Raw genomic sequence first — 21,956 nt, 5'->3', positions numbered from 1 at the left:
TGCAATATTGTGAAATTGTATTACAATTTAAAATAACTGTTTTCTATTTTAAGATATTTAAAAATATTTTAACATTTATTCCTGTGATGGCAAAGCTGAATTTATAAAAGCCATTACTCCAGTCCTCAGTGTCAGTTTTGTGGAAACCGTGATACATTTTTTCCAAGATACTTTGATAAATAAAAGTTATACATTTACGATATGATATCTAACCAAAGCTGAATTTATAAAAGCCATTACTCCAGTCCTCAGTGTCAGTTTTGTGGAAACCGTGATACATTTTTTTCCAAGATACTTTGATAAATAAAAGTTATACATTTACGATATGATATCTAACTGTGTGATGTTATCTCCATTGGAAACTAGTTGTGCTTGTTGGGTCAGGATCTTCAGCAGTTTTCTGATTTGAGGAGAGGACACAGGGTAATGTCATATTGTCCAGTAGACTGATGGGCTGCTGAAAAAGCTTCAGTCTTGTTAGGATGTTCATAAGACTCCTCACAGTCCCCAAAGACAAAGATTACTCAAGTAATTATCACTTTCTTTTTTGTACTTCTAGAAAAGAATCCACACCTCAACTGTCTGTCGCCTCTATTCTCTCGAATGATGAGCCCCACCATCACCTTGTCAGCAAAATTTAAGGCGACACTTGGGTGAGTTGTGAAAAGTTGAGAGCTGAAAGGGAAACCGTGATACATTTTTTCCAAGATACTTTGATAAATAAAAGTTATACATTTACGATATGATATCTAACCGTGTGATGTTATCTCCATTGGAAACTAGTTGTGCTTGTTGGGTCAGGATCTTCAGCAGTTTTCTGATTTGAGGAGAGGACACAGGGTAATGTCATATTGTCCAGTAGACTGATGGGCTGCTGAAAAAGCTTCAGTCTTGTTAGGATGTTCATAAGACTCCTCACAGTCCCCAAAGACAAAGATTACTCAAGTAATTATCACTTTCTTTTTTGTACTTCTCAGAAAAGAATCCACACCTCAACTGTCTGTCGCCTCTATTCTCTCGAATGATGAGCCCCACCATCACCTTGCCAGCAAAATTTAAGGCGACACTTGGGTGAGTTGTGAAAAGTTGAGAGCTGAAAAAAAAAATCCAATGTATTACATAGACAGTACAAAATAAACATACAGTTTTTGTTACATTTTTGCACCTTTTGTGTGTGTGTGTGTGTGTGTGTGTGTTTGTGTGTGTGTTAAATTAACTCACTACAGATTCAATTGTGAAAGCTGTGTTAATCACGCGCATCCACAAGAGAGAGCACTGCGATACTCCTCGGTATTAATCTCACTTAATATCAGATTTGAATTTCCTGAAGGATTACACTAATTAAGAATCTGACTGTAAACCCAAATATAGATCGAGGGAGAAAATGAGCAAACAGATGCAATGTGAAATAAGGACAAATACAGACTTAAAACAGAAAACAAAACCAGTGCAAACAGATGTAAGAAATATATTACTTCACTGTAAATATCATCGAAAAGATCCGACTCAGATAAACGGTTTATTCTTTAATTGAATTTTACTTCTTATAAACATCAATATTTTACGGCGATTTCCTAATCCTAATTCAACTCAGTTGGTTTGGCAGCTAAGACTCACAGTCCACGAGTCGTGTTTCTTTGTAATGCTAGACCAGGATGTTCTCAGAGGATATTCAAACATTGTACGTGTTCCCTGGAAGAAACGTGACATCAGTAGCCTAAATGATGTTATGTTCGTTCGAGTAGGTATAACTGCAGACCGGAGATGCATCGGCGCAGCGCAGACCGATCGGCGTATTCAAAAGCTTGAAGAGTCGTCTGCGCTCCAATCACTCTCGCGGTACTTTGATGTCATACGATCGATCTGCGCAGAGCGCAGTGTTGCTCTTGCGTAATTTGAACGTCATCGCTCAAACGTAAACAAGGAAGTAACCAATAGATTGTGAATGAGCCGAGCGCTCCGTTTTGCTTTTTATTCATATACTGTATGAACTCGCGGCTGAAGTTTGTATTTATACACGTAACCAAGCACTTATAGCATACTAACCAGATTCAGGATCAAGAATTCCGATTTGTTTAAGCACACTGGGATTTCGTTGTAAGGTAACACTTGACAACGCATGATACCTTCATTTATTTCTACATTACAGAGCGTTTGACCTGTTTACAAAAGACAGTTCACTTCAGTGTTTTTAGATGAACACAGTATATTGTTTGACACTGCATAGATTTGGTTTATTATCAATGCCATGCTAAAAAATGGCTTAATAATTTACTGCACTCTGGTAACCAGAATCTAACCCATCATATAACACTGACCTTTATAACCCTGTGCAGTTAATAAACACACCTATAAAGTAAAGTCTCAACCTTACAGATCTTCAGTCTGTTTTGCATGGTATTATGTCAAAGAGACTATTTAAGATGTAGCTCAAATTATGTAGGTATATCTAGTATTTATTGATCATTTGGTTGTAAGAAACTTTAAAATATTTAAATTGTAAGTCTGTGTGTTGTTAAATCAGCAGGGATCTGCTATAATGCCATCACCTGTGGATGTTATTGTGGTTGGAGCTGGTAACAGAGGAGAAAACTATTCTTACTATGCTGTGATTTTTCCTGACCGAATGCGGGTATGACTTCTGTTTTAATCTCACTTTAACAGACAGCAGTTCTGCTGTTTCTTTCGGCATGTGAATAAACATATCCTTGTCAATAACTCACAGGTAGTAGGAATTGCTGACCCCAGGGATTTTGCTCGAAAGAAACTTCAGGCACGTCACAAAGTAGCTGATGAAAACACTTTCAATGGTATGTCTGACTTTCTGTTAAAGTGACATTATTGCATCTGTTTAGTTTTGAAGTGCCTTGACTTTTTTGTTTTCACATAGATTGGCATTGCATAGTAGAGAGAGAGAAATTTGCAGATGCTGTATTGATCTGCACTCCTGATCGTCTTCACAAGGTATGTAATTTCCATGTGTGTTTGGTCAATGTTCACATGATAGAGTTCTGTTGATCAGCATGGTGTGCTTAGCTATTTTTTTAACTGGTTAATGAATGGCATAACATGCACTTCAAGTTGTCTGCTTTGAATGGGTTCATTGTCCAACCATTTTATTATTCTTCAGGACCCTGCTGTGGCTTTAGCTAAGAAAGGCTACCATGTATTGCTGGAAAAACCAATGGCTGTAAGTGTTTGCCATAAGGCACCATGACATGATGCTTTTTTTTTGTGGGGCTCTATTAATTGTTTTAAAAGCACTTTAAAAATGCAGTTCTTGCATGCATTATTTGAAGGCTCCTCTTCTATCATAAACACATTTTTAAATTCTGAATTAAAATGTAAACATTTTTAAGGGCAAAAAAGGTAAAAAAAATAAATAAATACTGTCAACTGTCCTGATATCATCTTAAAGAAAAAAAACTCATATCAGAATTAAATTCTTGGGGGAAAACATCCTTAAGTCGTTTTGTCAGAATCATTCATTATTATTTCTTTTAAAATGTTATTTATGACAACAAGGCAATTATATTTTAGGTTATAAAATGTCATGTCATGTGATTCCCCAAAAACATAATAATTGTAAATTAATTAAAAAAAATACATTGAGAAATATTTTTCTACATAAAATATTTATTATATACATTAAAAATATATGAAAACTTTTTTGGAAGGGATGTAAGAAAAATATGTTAAACCACATGACAGTTTTAGAGTTGATACATTTTAAGTTTCAAAATAGCATAAAAATTAGCCACCATGAATACAAATAATCTTATAAGTCATTGACCCACAATCACCTGTGGTATTGTCCATGATTTGTGTATGATTTTATTTTATAGTTATTTTATTTATTATTATATAAAATAAGTATTATTTTATTATGGTTTCTAAGGTTACAGAGGAGGACTGCACAGAGATTGTAGAGGCTTGCATTCAGAGTGGTGTCATGCTCACAGTTTGCCATGTTCTCCGATACGACCCTGTCATCCACAGAATTAAAGTAGTTACAATTTTCTTTAAGTCTTAATAAACAACTATAGCAAGTCTCAGGCAGAAGAGAACATATACATTTTTTTTTCAACATTTCAGGGGCTGATTGACAGCGGAGTGATTGGCAATGTCATCCACATTCAACATCTGGAACCGGTAGGATGTGTTTAATATGCTTTCGGTGTGCGTGTGCTGCGTGTTTCTCTGTGTTGTGTCAGCCCTGTCTTCTCTAATAGGTGGGGTTCTATCATTTTGCTCACTCCTTTGTCAGAGGGAACTGGAGAAACGAGGCAGAAAGCTCTTTTGCTCTGCTAGCCAAATCCTGCCATGATTTGGATCTGATTCATCACTGGGCTGGTGGACGAAGGTACATTTGAGTTGAATTGTAACGTGTATTGTAACATGACTCGTGCACATGTGGTGGAGATGAAGAAAAGTGATCAGTGAAATACCTTAACTTTGTGAATTATCATCAAATTAAATAATTTTAACTTTGTGTTTCGATATTTGTAAGTGTTAAGGTAGATCTTAAAGTTTAGATGGTGAAAATAATATATTTTTTTGGGAGCTTAAAAATTAAATGTTTTATTTCACAGGTGTATCAAAGTTTCATCATTTGGGTCTCTTAGCCACTTCACAAAAGAGAACAAGGTTGGTCTTTTTTAAAATTATTTTGTATTATTATTATTTTTTTTATATTAAATGGAAAACAAAATGAATGACAAAATATAAATGAAAAAAAAAAAATATATATATATACAGTGGGTACGGAAAGTATTCAGACCCCCTTAAATTTTTTGAAATTTAACTCAGCTTTCTAAAATAATGTGGTTAATTGCAGTTTTTTCATGATTTAACAGGAGGGGGCAATTAATTTTTCACGTAGGGCCACGTAGGTTTGGACAGCTTTTTTCCCTTAATAAATGAAATCATCATTTAAAAACTGCATTTTGTATTTACTTGCATTATCTTTGTGTAATATTTAAATTTGTTTGATGATCTGAAACATTAAAGTGTGACAAACACGCAAAAAAATAAGAAATCAGGAAGGGGGCCAAAACTTTTTCACACCACTGTATATATTTCACAATTTTCCTAGCCAGCCAATGCTGCAAATCGCTGTTTAGACTGTCCTGTAGAGGGGGATTGTGCGTACTCGGCAAAGAAAATCTACTTGGATCAAGTGAAAAGAGTAATGTATTCATGTACACTTCCGTTCACAAGTTTGGGGTCAGTAAGATTTTTTTTTCATGAAATAAATTTTTTTTATTCAGCTGGGATACATTTAATTGATCAGTAAAGTGTAAGTAAATATATTTATTATGTTTCAAAATATCAAAGATATTAAGCACCACAACTGTTTTCAACATTGATAATAATAAGAAATGTTTCTTGAACACCAAATCATCATATTAGAATGATTTCTGAAGGATCATGTGACACTGAAGACTGGAGTAATGATGCTGAAAATTCAGCTTTGCATCAAAGGACTAATAAAATATATTCAAATAGAAAAAAGTTTATTTAAAATTGTAATAATATTTCACAGTATTACTGTTTTACTGTATTTTTGATCAAATAAATGCATCCTTGGTGAGAATAAAAGACTTCTTTCAAAAACACCTTTAAACCCCCACAATTTTGTAAAAGCGACACATCATTACTTTCTTTACTCTGCTTAATGAAGTTTATATTCATATGATGTATATATAGCACAAAAAGAACAAATATTTTATGGATTACATTTTATTCATAAATCAGGGGGGTGTTGGCTGGCCAGTGTCAGTGATTTGCTCCAACTCAGTTCCTGATATTGAATCTGTGACTGAAGCCCTCAGAGCAGGACCTTACGGCCGCTGTGTGTATGAATGTGACAACGATGTGTGCTCAAATCAGGTTGGAGTATCTCCTATACACTTGCCTCTCCGATAAGCAGTAAGGATGTTCCCTTTACACTTGTCAACAAAGTAGAATGTATTTTGTTATTGATTTGTTGCAGGTAGTGAACATGGAATTTGAAGGAGGCTTGACTGCTGCATTCACCATGGTAGCATTTACAGAGGAAATATGTCTTCGCAAAACATCTATCTGTGGGAGTAAGGTAAGACATCATGTTCATTTGTGTCACCATTTCAGCTCTTTGATGACTGTAAAGAGGTTTAACATCTATTTGCTCATTCTTTCACAAGGGGGAACTGTCCTACAATGGATATGAGATCAAAGTGTTCAACTTCCTTACTAGAAAGACCACAAAATACACCGCAGACATGAGCGTTCCAGGTAACTTTGGTACTGGGGGTCACGGGGCAGCAGATTATCACCTCATCGACTCCTTCATTGCAGCTGTGCAGGTAAGAAGATGGATCTGGAAGATAGTTTTCTCAGTGCTTGTCTCATAATATCACTCCTGAGGCCTCCTTTCTCTTTCTCAATATAGCACAAGGACCCATCTCAGATTAGGTCGGGTCCTAAGGAGACATTAGCAAGTCATAAACTAGTGTTTGCGGCTGAACGTGCCCGTATGGAAAGCAGAGTTGTGTTCTGTGGGGACCCATGTGATGGAGAGAGCAGATAAAAACTTGTTGCCTCTTTCCCAAAAAGACTCATGGCTGTATTCGATCAAAAGGGTGCTTCTACTAAATACTGAGCAAAGGGTCTGAATACTTAGGACCATGTGATATTTCAGTTTTTCTTTTTTAATAAATCTGCAAAAATGTCAACAATTCTGTGTTTTTCTGTCAATATGGGGTGCTGTGTGTACATTAATGAGGAAAAAAAATTAACTTAAATGATTTTAGCAAATGGCTGCAATATAACAAAGAGTGAAAAATTTAAGGGGGTCTGAATACTTTCCGTACCCACTGTATATATATATGAGAAAACCAAATCTGCACAGTGTGGATTTATTTTATATTTCACTACTACATATTCACATCGTCTTTGTTACTCTAGACACCACTTACAATCTTTTGTCATTTATTCTGTGATTTTAGAAATAGACCAACTGTGTCAAATGTGTTGTCTGTTTTATTCAGATGAATTATAAAACAGTAAATGTTGAATCACATTTCTTGCATTTATGTATTAAAAATACTTGAAATATTAATGTAAAACCTATTATTTAATTTTTAAATGTACCTAGATCAAGTTATGTAATCAAATTGATTATGTGGAATTATTAATTACCTAAATAAAAACATTATATGTTGTCCCTTTTGTTCAGTTTGAATGTATTGTTTTATGGTGCATAACTTGAAACCTTTATTTTTTATTGTTCTCAGGTCAGGTAAAGTAAGTCAAATCTGACCTAAGTTATAAATACTTACAATTTTGGACAGAGGACCCTTCATTTGTAGCATAGTCTTATTCTTATATATTTTACACCTAAATTCTACTCTTCTGCACTTGCACACACACATATAACTCTGCAATGCTCTCCAGTCTAACACTCACAATACTATTGGGTGAATATTTCGACACACAAAAAAAAACACATTTGTAACAGTTGCATCATTGCCTATATAAGGTCATTCCAGGAAATAAAATAATACAGCATTATAATTAATTTATCAGTTAAATATGTCAAACAATGAGGCGGGGTAATTGTATTCTTATTACACAGCAATATAATAGTAGTCATCAAAAAATTTTAGAAAAAATATATGGATTTTACATTTTTAATGACAGTGCATATTTTCATCTTCTGATTGTCTTTCAGTGGTTTCAAATTAAGTGGATTGTTTGCATACGCTTAGAAGCCTATGTGATTTTCCCTCTATTTATTGCAGTCCAGATCTTCAGCTATTTAAAATGATAGTGTGTGAGGAGCTAAACCATTTAGCACCATGTTTTAAAACAACAGCAATGACAAATGATGATTGAAATACATGAAATATAAACGTTGACGATGTGGTAACAAAATATTCTATAGTTATATAATAGCAATTTTTTATATTCGTCACTAAATGTAAATGGCGTTGCAGACTGGGGAGAGGTGGCGTGTCACAGTGAGTTGTAGGGTGTTATAACCTTGCAGTCTGTCCACACAGTTCCCATCCTTGTTAGTTTGCTGACTTTGTGGGTAGGTTAGTTAGTCATTTAGCAGACGCTTTTATCCAAAGTGACTTACAAATGAGGACAACAGAAGCAATCAATTGTAGTATTAAAACAACTAAAAACAGATCCGAAACTAAAAGCTAAAACTTTATAAATACTACCTATACACATTTAAAAAATAAAGAAATAAAATAAAAATGACAAATGCATACAACAAAATTTCAAAACTTAACATTTAAATGAAAAACAAAAAATAAAGCTAAAAACAATTCAAAATATTAAAGAACAAAAGGTATAAGAGTATAATAATGATTCTAACATAACACTAAATTTAAAAAAAAAATATATATATATATATTTTTTAACATAACACTAAGCCAAACACCAAAAAAAACAACGTACATGTTGTTTGTAGGTTTGTACACATACATATATATATATATATTCATACACATTTATAAATTCAATATATATATTATTTCATTTCCATTTAGTTTGTTGAAGTATTAAAATAACTCGAATTAAATAAAGCTAAAACTTAACAAAAGACCTATACAGACATAATAAATTCAGACATAATTTAACTAAAATTAAAATAAATAACAAAAACAAATAATACAAATCAAATGACTAGCTTATCAGTAATCCTAAAAAATAACACTGCCAAACACACATGCTAAAAAACAACAACTTACTTACACTTAGTTAGAAATGGTTATAAAAACTGAAACCGAAGTGAAAGAAGTAGTAGGAAAGAGGAGAAATAAAAGCGATACTTATTTACTTATTTTTTATTTATATACTTATTTAGGTTACTTGAACAGATTACAAGAGCATTGTATTTGATGCTCATGTAGGTAAAAAACCTTTATGAATGTCTTTATGAACACCACATCCAAAACCTTGCTTTACAAAATGCTGTATGTATATACGTACATTGTACAAAACTTTTTTTTTCCTTAAAAAAATGATGGTTTAAATATGGACCTTGAAACACAAGCAGAAAGAAGAAATTTGTACTTTTATTCAGTAAGGATGCAATAAATTGATCAAAAGTGACAATAAAGACAAATAAACTTTCTTTTCATCAAAGAATCTTGAAATAAAAAAATGTATCACACTTCCCACAAAATATTAAGCAGCACAAACATTTTCAAAATTGATATCAATAAGAAATGTGTCTTGAGCAACAAATCAGAATGTTGGAACAATTTCTGAAGAATCATGTGAAGACTGCTGAAAATTCAGCTTTGCATTGCACGAGTAAATTACATTTAATAAAATATTTTAAAATAAAATATAAAACAGTTGTTTTAAATTATAATAATATTTCAGAATATTACTGTTTTACTGTATTCTTGATTAAATAAATGCAGCCTTGGTGAGCATAATCTTGCAAATGCAACTTTTTACATGGTAGTGTATGTAAAACCATTCTTAAATAGTAGATTCAATGTATGTACAAAGGAATTAAACAGAAATGTACAGTTGGGGCAAAACTGAAGTCCAAACAGTGAAGCTCAATAAACTTGATTTTATCTCTTTCTTAAGCTTTGTGGTTAAGGCCCTCTGTAGAAGTCATTATTTCATTCTCTCATATAGAGAGCCAGGGATAAAACTTGATGCATTTTGATACCTCTGCCCTAAATGACTCACAAATTGTCAAATAAATAATCTCTCTTTGCCACAATGTCTAAAATACAGGATATACCACATTGCGTCACTCTGCACACTGGCCACTTTTAAACAAGCATAGTTTTGTTATGACTGTGAGGGAGGGTGAACACTGAACTCACTGGTTGTGTAATGAATCGTACGACGGCTAGCTCCCACCTCTAACATGAGCATTGCCCAGATGAATCTGATTATTTATGTGAGCAGTAGCCAACAGAATATGTTCTTTTAGCTATGACATCTGATCAGCAAGGCCAAAGCGAAGAACAAATTATTTCCACTCGAAACCAGCATGCATCATCATGAGCTCAGCTTGAGAACCTCGTGACTCATAATACACAGCTGTTGACTCAAACAAAGGCAGGCTTTTTATCCTTTGGAAGTACAATCACATTCTTACAGGGCTGTGTGATATGCTTAGTTAGTTATCTAGGTTTAGTGATGTCACTATGGACGTTCTGATTTGCACGACTTTCAAAAGTTGCACACCTATGTTTTCATATGAGTGTTTCCTTGCTGTAATTTGTATGATTATAAAATCTCCAGTCTGGTTCACAGATATTAATGCCCAGCAGGGGTCATTAGGGTTTGTATCTGGCACAAAAGTCATTCAAAATGGCACTTTATTGTGAAATTATGTTATTAAACTAAAACTGTTGAATAACCCACTCATGGCATAAAATTGTTCTTATCATGTTTCCTCTCATAACAGAAGCTGAAACAGCAAACTATCCATCCAGAAGTATTGTTTTTCTTTGTGGTCAGTTCGGGGGAAGCAATGTGGGTTTTCTGAAAAATTGGTGAGTGGGAGTTAAAAAGGTTAAATACGGCGAGCTATAAGTCACAGGAAGACCAAGGAAAAACTGAACTTAAAAAAGTTCGCATGGTCTAAATCTTTGAGTGGCATCCTGAAAATCTGCGTCCATTCTTTTGATGTATGTAGGTCCCACTGATGGAATCAGGAAAAAGCCAGGCCAGGAACTGCTCAGTGTTACTGCTCAACATGACTCTGATATGGTGAGTCACAGGATGTAGCTTGTGAGGTGAGTGTTGAGGCAGCAGCAGCCTCCAGGATTCCAAAACAAGTTCCTGGCTGGGACCTCCGAGGAAATCTGTAGGTCTAAATAGACAGACCATATTTACAACCGGATACTCCTTTCCACACGACTAGTCACTCCCACTCTCCCATCTCTTTTGGCCTTCAGTAAGAATAAAGCCATAAACACAACAGTATGGTCAGCATGATTTTTTTTATGTCTCGTATGCTCACCCGGGTTGCATTTATTTGATTCAAAAATACGGGGGGTAAAATATATTAAACCAGAAAGTAGTTATTTTAATTGTTATATTTCACAATATTGCTGCTTTTACTGTGGGGGGGGGGGGGGGGGGGGGGGACAATAATATTGTGAAATATCATTACAATTTAAAATATCTTTTCTAATTGATCATGTTTTAAATGTTATTTATTTCTGTGGTGGGAAAGCTGATTTTCAGCATCATTACTCCAGTCTTCAGTGTCACATTATCCTTCAGAAATCATTCTAATATGATGATTTGGTGTGCAAGAAACATTTCTTTATCAAGAAGAATGACTGTTTTACAGAAATTCTGTCTCTCTAGCTGTCATGTTGTAGATTTTGAGCTGAATTGTTTCTCCACTGGTCATGTGGGTTACAATATAATTTTACCAGGAACAGGTCATTTTGATGTTTTTGATTTTATTTTATGGTATTTATTTGCACATTTTTTAAATGTAGTGATGACCTGGTAATGCCTTGGTGCTAATGTAAATGTCCTTAAAAGCACAAAATTAATCTCAGATGTTGTTGTTTTAGGATAATGATTTAACTTTGAAATGAGTGTGTTTTAGCAGTCAAAACACATCCCCCATTCCTTAAAATGGTCTATGGAAGTTTGTTCTCTCTTTTTTTATTCCTATATCAGCCTCTTTTGTATTCCTCTCTGAGTCTGAGTCTTTGGAGCTCAGCCTAAAGAAAAAAAGGCAGTTTTGGAGGAGATTAATGTGCTGGTCATTTCTTCACAATGCTCTGCGGAAGCCACCCTTCTGGGTGAACAAACCTCATGCCCTTTCTGTTGCCTGGAACCATGGGTAATTGAGTGACCCGTCCTTCTATTGCCGAATCCCAGGCAAACAGCAGTAATTACCTCTTTTTTTTCTTTCTACGATCCAGCCTAAATGGCCTTTCATAGTTTCTGTTACCGTGAAATCATTAGTTTTTTTTTGTCCTCAAATCATTTGCTACTTCCTAGCACACTTATTCAATTAAATGACTCCCTTTGTCTAAGTTCCCTTAGCATCCTGGGAAAGTGTGCGTGACTTGAGAGTGGATGCCCTTGTATTTGTGTGACTGGAGCTCAGTGTTTGTGTGTGTGTTTGTCCCAGACCCCTCTTGAGAGTGGCCGTTGTGATTTTGTAAGCTAAAGTACTTGAATGAAAGGGGGAATAGATAAGCATTTTGCCTCATGTTTTTGTTATCAGTATAATACAACCACTTTTTTGTATGAGCAGCTGCTTTGGTATAAAAATGCACATCTATACTTCCGTTTGCTCTTTGGTCCCGCTTGGGATGGTTGATAGTACCACACTTACTGTCTCTGCAGCTGCTCACGCCACTCAAGGTCGATTCAGAGATGTAGGAAATGAATGCTCCCCTCAAGTAAACCTGCTCATTTATTGAAGAAGCTCCTGTGTGGATTTAAACTTCCTTTCCATTAAATATTAAAAGCCCAACAACATGTTTTTATGTGTTAACAAGCCGTTTATGTCATTGGAGTTTTGAGTGGTATGCATATGGCAGCCTCACACGTCCCAGCAACCTTTGTTCAATACACAGAACATGATGAAATGCAAATATTTCTAAATCAACCTTTGGGACTATTCAAATGTCCAACTTTGTTATAATTTGTCTTACAACATATCCTGAAAGCGGGGCTGTTTTCATCATGCATGAAATAACAATGTGTAATACTTTTACAGCATGTTCTTTTTGATACTTTTTTATTGATCCTGTTTAATGTTATTGTAATGCAATGTATGTATATCCTATGCTCACCAAGGCTGGATTTATTTACACATAAATAAGGCTTAAGCCTAGACTAAAATGCATGTCGATTCTGTTTTAACTGTAAGAAACCTGCACTGACATACCTTAAAATATGTTAGTACTATTGATTTGTCTCAAAATTATGTTTTATTAACAAGGTTCGGGAGGAGCGTGTCAGATACTTAGCCCTTGGGGGTATTCCGGGGGTATTCTAGGTTCGGGCCATTCCCGAGCACAGAGCCCTTCCCCGGACAGCACGCCAAATATGCATTACCATACTTTAGCTAATTATATGTAAGCGTGAACTCATGAAATGCACACCAGTAATATTTTTTCTAAGGCACGTTTATAAAAGATACTTAAATATCCCAATTGAACTATGGCCTAATCCTGGCTTAACTAAGCCCTGTATGTGAAACCAGGCCATAAATCTCTAGTGACATTCATAAAAAAAAACCTTTATCATATTCTGATATAAGTCCATCTAACGGCATTCTTGAATCTCTCAGTTATTTTATCTCCTTTCAAAAGATTTTTTAGATTGCGTAAGATTCAGCAGTACAGTGGTGCCATGGAGTGACAGGGGCAAGCAGTGTGTTTGCATGACCCCGCCTATCAAGTGAAGCTCACTAGTGCTCTTGGTTACAAAGAGACTTACTCAGAGAAAGCTACTCAACAGCCCTGTCAGGTTCCTCCAACTAAACTAACTCAGGTCGATGTAAAAGAGGTCAAAGTAATGGTTACAGTATTTGACAGACTACTAAACAATCTTCTGCAATCAACACCTAAAACATTAACAGAAACGACAATAAAAATTTAATTTTGCACATCTCATATCCAAAGATGAGTTCAAAGTGTTTTTGGATGCAGATAAGAACTTTATTATGTTATAAGATTTTTATTGATTTAGTATGCGAATGTTTTTAAGCAGAGATCTCCTCCCATGCTATAATGTAATTTCCATTCTGTTGTTTTCTTCAATTGCCTCTAGAGATAAAGAGTATGTAATCAGGACAGAGGAAATACTATCAGTCACCTGCTTTTTCCTTTCCTTATTGCTCTCTAGTGAACTTGCGAAGAATTCTCAGGCTGCCATCATTCATGTTGTGGAGAACTCGGGCGGAACATCTAGAACAGAGAGTGAAAAGATGTATGTGTACGTCAAGGGAAGCACTCTGTGAATTGACAAAACATGCACCGAGAGCAGTCATTCTTGTAAAACATTTGCCTTGGAGTTTATGGCACGTAATTCCTCCGTGGATGCCAAATGTATACACTGTGCTTCAGATAAGCATGACATTGCTACATGGGTTAATTTGGCATTTGGATAAATTTTGCATCAGGAGATAGCATGCATATATAGAGTTCCTGCAGAAGTCATTGTGGTTTTCAAATCTTGCTCTGCACTGTGTTCGCCTACCTGGGAGCACTTCATTTTGACCACACACCCACAGCTCATTCCCAGAAAGGCCCAATATTCCAGATAAGCTGTTTCTCAAGAATGATTTTGGGGTTATTATGAGGCCCAAGGGGTACCTATTGTTCATGGCTTTCACAGGAAGTTGGTTAAATCTCAAGGCAATGAAGCTGGATGCTGCTCAAAATGGTTATTTTATGTGACTGCAGATACAATACAATACAACCAGTGCTGTTATTGGTAATTAAAACTATTAAAATACTTTCCGGTAACTGAAATAAAGCTTTAATAAAATGAAAAATATATTTCAGATGAACTTAGATAAAAACTTAAACTCAAAAAACAATTAGAAATGTTTCCTTGGCAAGTAACTAAAAAATAAGTTTAAGTACTGAAACTACTAAAACTGAATAGATATTAAGGCAATTTAATTAAAGCAAACAAGTAAATGCCAAAATTGCTAAAACGTAAATTAAAATGAAAAATTAAAATATAAAAATAAAAGCTGTTCAAAATATCAATAAATACTCTAAAAGAACTTTGATTACAACAATGACTTTAACCACAGAGGTTATAGTATTTTCAGAGCATGTGTAATGTTCCAACTTATTACTGATTGCAATATATATTTTTAGTTAATTCCTTCCTGGTCAATAAAACCATAATCATTTTCTGTTAGTTAAGATGATGCCGAGATTGTGTGTCATTTTTATGATCGTGTTGAGTTGAGCAGTCAGTTGAGAGAATTTCAAGACAGGAAAGGTCACTGATTTTCAGACTGAATAAATAATAGAAAAATAGAATTAAAAATAGAAAAATAAAATAATATAATATAATATAATGACACATCAGAAGGACTAAAAATTTGATTTTCTTTTTTAGTAGACAAGATTTCAAAAAGTTTTTTTCACTTTCCCTATACTATTATTACATATTCATAAACTAGTTCTTGCCACAAAAAGGCAGTGATGAATGATGTCATCATTTTTGCATATAATGCACTGTGCAGTGTTAGCATTATTAATATAATAAATGTCAATATATTACAATACTATAATATAATATAATATATGAAGATTATCTGTAAACTGATATTATTACACAGAAATACTCTGATACTCTGAAAAACCCTGAGGAATTGTGGGTCAACTTTGATATAGTTATCCAAGGACATGGGATACATGGCATCAGCAGCTGTGTAGGACCAGGGACAGGAAATGAATTGACCCTCTCCTTGGGAGTTCAAGTCCCTCTGTGGCTCCCAGCCTCTCGCAACAATCATCACAGGCTTCAGGGACACAAACAGCACATCAACATGCTGCTGAGCGGCGAGTTTTTCCACAGTGATTTATAGTTCAAACATTCATCAAGTTATCATGCTCTTTTTCTAAGCATGTGATTGTGACTCAGTTTCACAGATTTGTCAGAATGATGTATTCATCCACTCCTAAGGGTGAATGAAATGTATGTCTGAGTCTGAAGGTTGTATTCAGTCTTATTAATGGATTATGTGAAGCCGTCTTCTGGACGTGATTCATTACACGTTAGTAAAACCCTTTTCTGTAACAGCCTCAGAGCTGTTTGCGTTCTAGAGCAGTGATTCAAGACCACACATCTCCATATGGAAGAAAGATCCAGCGGAAACGAGCAACCTCCACAGAAAGTTCCACCCTCACACGCCCACTTTCTACGCCCACATGATATGACAGCTAGACATGCCCACGTGTACCTCCCTAATGCAGCCTCTGCATGTGGAAAGTTTAAAGAAACATCCTTACAGTGGTTAGGATTTGAGAAGTGTTGCCAGATCTTTCTAGGAAAACAACTGATTGGTCTGACAGAACAATCTCAGAATAACCGACTTACCTCACCAAAAGTAAAGTTTTTTAATATAGTTCATATTAATTTCTTAATATCATTTATCTGATTTATTCGATGAACTGCATCTTTCTGCAACAAAATGTTCATGAAACAATGCATCCTTTTATATTTTATGTATATATATATATATATATATATATATATATATATGTATGTATAAATATATACAGGTGCATCTCAATAAATTAGAATGTCGTGGAAAAGTTCATTTATTTCAGTAATTCAACTCAAATTGTGAAACTCGTGTATTAAATTGGGATCTCTTTAGTTAAGTGGGAGTGTCTGATGGGCGTTAATGATATATTATTGCATACATTATTGTGTAATTACATAAAGGAAAGGATTAATTAAGGTGAGGTATGGTGATGTTTCAAAATAACTGAGTGTAAAAAGTGTGTGTGTGTGTGTGTGTGTGTGTGTGTGTGTGTATGTATGTATCTAGTGTGTGTGTGTGTGTATGTGTATATATATATATATATATATAAAACCAGCAAGAATGCTGTCCCCTTGAATATCAGCATTACTATAGTAGTTGTATAACTTATAATTTTATGGGTTTTTTTCCTCTGCCAAGGGAAATACTTCTAAAAGACTTAGTAAATGTTAAATATCAGCAAACTTGAAAACAAATCAAATCTGACTCTGAGGACCACAGCTAACTATTTGTGTGTGTAAAATGCATAATATAATTAGGGCTGCCACTAACGACTATTTTTATTTTGATTAATCTATCGACTAATTTATCGATTAATCTAAACGATTAATTTCCCACAAAAAAAATCAACAATTTTACTTAAGAATATTTTATTAAACTATATTTCATTAAACCAAATGAAATCCAAAAGTAAAGTGCAACATAAAGTGCAAGAAGCAAGTGTCCATCTCATCGTCCAAATCACTGAAATCAAAGTTGACAACATATCCATGTGTTCTAGTCAAAAATCAAAAAACACTTTTTAAAGGAGTATTTACCAGAAATATTATTTACCAGAATTTATTTAGAAAAATGTAAATGTGCAGTATTTCTGAATTAAAAAAATAAAAATAAAATAATAATAAAATCAATTAATTGGAGATACTTTTGATTATTAAAATTTAATGCAACCATTAAAATGGAATCCAATTTCATAGGGCCTTATTATAATAATTTTTTTTGTGGTAATAAAAATAGATGTAAGTGAACAATAGCCTTTAAAATTACTTAAAATACATATATAATAGCTATGAGGCAATAATAATTAGTTCAAATAAAGTATCAAAAGCAAGAAATCAGGGTTTTATTGAATAAAACTGTTAAAATACATAATGTATTATAAATAATAGAGCTAATGTACATATATATATATATATATATATAAGAATTTGCCGCTGACTATTCAAACAAGTTTTTTGGGCAGTGTAGAGTAGCGCTTGCTGTTTGTCATTTCTCCGATCACAAATGCTGACATGGTTTTATGTTTACGCGGCGTGATGCAACTCGTAAAAAGACAGTAAGTCATTATAATCCGTAATTATGTCCCCACTGGATGCAACAAATGCCTCATTTATAATGGGTTTTAATGTTTTTGTCTCGTCGCTCTGGCCAAACAGGGCATCACAGTATGGTAAGGGGCATAACATTTCTGTCACACGCTTGAGGTGTTCGGCCAATCACAACGCACTGGATAGTGACTTTTCAGACCGATAAGCTTTGTAAAAAGCGACACGTTTCAGAAAGGCAGGGCATAGAGGAGAAACAATAATGTACAATGTGGAAAATAACGTGTTTTTTTAACCTTAAACCGCATAAACGCATTTCATTCCACCAAATACACAAAATAATGTTCTTTTTAGCAACATCATATGACCTCTTTAAAGCGCATATACTGTATTAGAACTGCATCGCTTATTATTTAATTAAATCGTAGCATTTGTGAATTCACAATTATGCTTAATTTTTAAATGGGTTTAATATATCATGCAGCCTTGGAAAAAAAGACTAATAATGTGTTTTATACATTCTCGTCTGTGAAATGCGCCTCTTAGTCGGTTAGTCGACGCAAGCAAAATTAAGTCGAGGATTTAAAAAAAAAAAAATCGAATAGTCAAAATAAAATTGACGAATCGCGACAGCCCGAAATATAATATAATATAATATAAATGCACTGCAGTCACAGAGATTTCTATCTGAATATTAATAATGTTTGCAGTGCTTTTATATTGTAATATATATATATATATATATATATATATTCTGTAACGGGGCTGACGAGACGTGAGACATGTGGATCCATCTGCAAGCTTTATTTAAAGAGACGTGGTATAACAGGTAGGGTCGAACAATGGCAAACAGGTATATGGCAGGCAAAAACACAAGAATAGTCCTAGGGCTAGCGTATGTCACCGATCGGCAGAAAGGTGGTTAGAGTGGGTGTTATATAGTGAGTGAGGTGATTAGAAACAGCTGTGTGCAATGAGTGCAAATCGTGCAAAGCATGATGGGATATGTAGTCCGGGGTGCTATGCAACAGTTTGTGTTGTGCGAGAGTCAATGTAATGGAAAGGGTGACCTCTGGTGGTGAATAAACGGAAGTCCATAGACCGAATTCGTGACATATATATAATATAACACACACACACACACACACACATAGAAGTTAGCTCTCATCCTCAGATTTGATTTGTTTTCAATTTGCTGGTATTTAGTGTGTGTGTGTGTATATATATATATATATATATATATACACACATACATATGAAACTTTGCTAACAATGCACAACTAAAAGTTTAAATTGTCATTGCATACAAATATTCATAATTAGCTGTAAGTAATCGCAGTGCGTAAAAGACTATTTGGTAAACACACACACACACACACACACAGAAATAGACAAAATTTGCATTTAAAGTTGTGTAGGGACTCCTCAATGTCTATCTCCCAAGACTCCCAATCCTACACAGCTGCTGTTTTCCTCTCAGTGCCACCCACCTGCGGGAGACCAGGTGGTTCCGTCCTTACAGAAACTGTCAGTTTATGAACACATGCCCCCTTGTTCGCCCAGGAGAACAACTAAGCCCCTCCCACCCCTCCCGGACATGGACGACCAGTCCTCTGATGAAGCAGAAGACAACGAGGTGGAGTTTTTTTCCAGCACCTCTGAGAGCCAGTGTCTAATGCCTAAAACCTCGTCTTTCCAGTATGGCTTACCGGGGAGGCGCAGTTTTCGGGGAAACGGTCAGATAAACTTTGCATATCATGAAGGGTTACGAGAACATCAATGCGGGGTGAAGCCTCAGTGGGAGCAGACTGTAACGCATAATCAAGACAGACCCCAGCGCCGGCTGCATCGCTCCTATTCCGGCCCTGCCGGATCCTTTAAGGCCGCCAACTTCTGGCCGACCAGCCTAAACCATTCACCCCACAGCCACCCGCAGGAGAAACCTGAAGTCCCGCCTCGCGTCCCAATCCGTCCTCGCTTCAGTGAGAGCACGGACAGCAGGTGGCGGTCAACCGATGACTTTGATGTGGACAAACCTCCCAAAGTGCCGCCCAGGGAGCCCATCCCTCAGGTCATACCGCGTGCCATTAGTCCAAAAAGTCTCCCGATTTACATCAACGGGGTAATGCCTCCTACTCAGAGCTTTGCTCCCTATCCGGAGTATGTCAGTAAGGCTCAACACAAGCAGAGCTGTGAGGGCTTGCCGGCTCCCCGTAGCCCCTGTATTCTACCCATCATGGAAGATGGTAAGCAAGTCAGCAGTACCCATTACTTCCTCCTTCCTCATCGGCCCGGGTACTTAGACAAGTTTGAGAGGTTTTTCAAAGAATCAGGCTCCTAGTGGTTATTAGTGATTGAGTGGTTAGAATCTGAAGTTTGCTTGTTTAAAGTGGAAAAAAGGAAGGCTGGATATAAACTGATATGTGGTTTGACTGAACTGATTCATCAGTGTTACGAATTGCTGGTCTATTTAGGGATCGGATAAGTATGTCTTTGGACTACAAAAAAAATTATTGGTTTACCACTGCTGGAAACTGCAGAACAGCTCTGAAAGTGTCCTTTATTGGTAGGGATGCACGATTAATCAAAATGAAACTGAAGTTGGGATTTTGACTTTTGATTTAGAATTTTTACAGTCTCCCTGTGGTTTTCTGCCAAAGTAAAATCTATGGTAGATGGTTTAACGGTTGAAATTAAGAAGCAGTTTAACTGTAATTTTACAGTTGTTCTTAAAATAAAAATATTATGAATAAATATATTCTATTTTTCAATGATCTATTTCAAAAGTAATATTTCTTGCTTGGTTGTATTATTGGTCTTATTATTTAGTCATATTGATAAGCACAACAAACCTGGAGCTTTTTTAAATTGCATTTTAAATTACAATTTTTTTTTCCTCCCAATTGTGCTGCCCTATTTATTGATGTCCATGTACTTTCTTGTATTATTTCCTTGCTGTATTGTTAAATTAGAGTGTGCAGTATCCTTTTATGAAGGAATAGGATGAACTGTTACACTTTGTACCCAGAGTATAAGCTGGTCTTATTTTTCCCTCTCTGAAACATGCAATGGTAAAGTTGAAAGTTTTTTTCCTGAGACATTATACATCAGCCGTATAAATTCAGATATTGCTGAAAAATGATTACTGGGTGTAAGACTAGTATTAGCAATTAACTCTCACCTGAATTCCAGATAATTAACAGCTGCTGGCTTTTATTGGCCATTTTTTAAGCCAAGTCGAGGACTATGCCATGTTATTTACACCAATAAGAAGTGTGGTGGTCAAAACTCCTTGTCAGTACAAATGTAGTGGCATAAATGGAAAGGACTTGGCCCAGGGGTTAGTATTCTATTCTTTAAGTGAAGAATTATTATTTTGTTTTGTTTTGTTTTTTAAACTACCATTCAAGACGTGACAAAAAAAAACATGCTTGTGTTTCATACCAAATGTTGAGCACACTTGTTGTTTTTGTGATCTGTGATTAGACTTTTTATAATCTTGACATTATCAGACCCCTGATAATGTTTTCAGCTACTTATATTTTGTCCATTCAACAAAATGACTTGGATATTTCCTGTGTGAATAATGTTAACTGACTTTGAGTTCATCTGCTGAGGAAACATGCACTTCTAAAATGTACAGTATTGGTGTAGTTTTTCACACCAGACTATTTAAATAAAGTAACTTATTTATACACTGATTTCTTGAATTATTTTAATTGCAGTGTGTTGAATTTCTCCTATCCTCGGGTTTTAAATGAACTGATCATGGCAATCCTTGTCATATCAACTTTTAAACCCAAGATGACAACTCTCTCTCTCTCTCTCTCTGATCACTGATTCAGATTTTTATTTCTGTTCAAGCCAGTCTATTCAAGTCAAGTCTGGCTTATGAGTATGGAGGATATGCTGATGATATCATTATAAAGGTGATATCAGCTTTATTGTGAATGCTCTGTCTTTATCTCTGTGCTGTTTGCTCAAAGATGTGATAATGAGGGCACTGTTAAGCTTTTGAAACTAAAGCCTGAGTCACTTCCTTTAAAATATGATCACATCAATGTGCGAAATGTTACAGGAAAGTGGAATATTTCTAAAGTAAGCTGCCCTAAGCGAGTCACTGCTGGCGTCTATGGTTTCTGGTGTGGACTCCAAACCTACTGTTATTTCCCTTAGCTGTTCCAGGCATACCTATTACCACATAACTACCAAAGGAAGCAAAAAGTCTATCAACCTTATTTTGGACATAAAAGTGGGCGCAGCCATTTGTAAATTTTATGGGTCTGGCTTCCGGTGTCATCAGCTTCCAGCTATTTTTAGCTGAACAAAACCGTGTGCCTTACCATATTATTTTAATGTATTATCTTAATTATGAACACACTGGC

The 21,956-nt window shown here is 35.2% G+C and overlaps 2 protein-coding genes across 5 annotated transcripts; both read left to right on the top strand.

Moving 5' to 3' along the window:
• Window positions 1-1,926: 1,926 nt before the first annotated feature.
• LOC107593441 (uncharacterized) lies at window positions 1,927-6,571 on the top strand. 4 transcript variants are annotated; one of them, XM_016283168.1, is made up of 14 exons: window positions 1,927-2,097; window positions 2,528-2,632; window positions 2,726-2,810; window positions 2,891-2,964; window positions 3,131-3,190; window positions 3,899-4,006; window positions 4,096-4,152; window positions 4,233-4,363; window positions 4,593-4,647; window positions 5,096-5,188; window positions 5,758-5,892; window positions 5,996-6,097; window positions 6,186-6,347; window positions 6,434-6,571. In XM_016283168.1, the coding sequence occupies exons 2-14, from the start codon at window positions 2,540-2,542 to the stop codon at window positions 6,569-6,571; spliced, it is 1,293 nt and encodes a 430-aa protein (XP_016138654.1). In that variant the 5' UTR covers window positions 1,927-2,097; window positions 2,528-2,539. The 4 variants fall into 4 exon arrangements, with proteins under 4 accessions (XP_016138654.1, XP_016138652.1, XP_016138651.1 ...); XM_016283166.1 differs by having other exon boundaries at window positions 1,927-2,102; XM_016283165.1 differs by having other exon boundaries at window positions 1,927-2,102; window positions 2,525-2,632.
• Window positions 6,572-14,339: 7,768 nt separating this feature from the next.
• On the top strand, window positions 14,340-20,188 carry LOC107593419 (ERBB receptor feedback inhibitor 1-like). Its single transcript, XM_016283141.1, has 2 exons — window positions 14,340-14,355; window positions 18,990-20,188. The coding sequence occupies exons 1-2, from the start codon at window positions 14,340-14,342 to the stop codon at window positions 19,910-19,912; spliced, it is 939 nt and encodes a 312-aa protein (XP_016138627.1). The 3' UTR covers window positions 19,913-20,188.
• Window positions 20,189-21,956: the final 1,768 nt, after the last annotated feature.

Source organism: Sinocyclocheilus grahami, unplaced genomic scaffold (assembly GCF_001515645.1).
Source record: "Sinocyclocheilus grahami isolate Dianchi unplaced genomic scaffold, SAMN03320097.WGS_v1.1 scaffold170.1, whole genome shotgun sequence".
Taxonomy (NCBI): Eukaryota; Metazoa; Chordata; class Actinopteri; order Cypriniformes; family Cyprinidae; genus Sinocyclocheilus; species Sinocyclocheilus grahami.
This window is presented reverse-complemented; position numbering and strand designations above follow the sequence as displayed.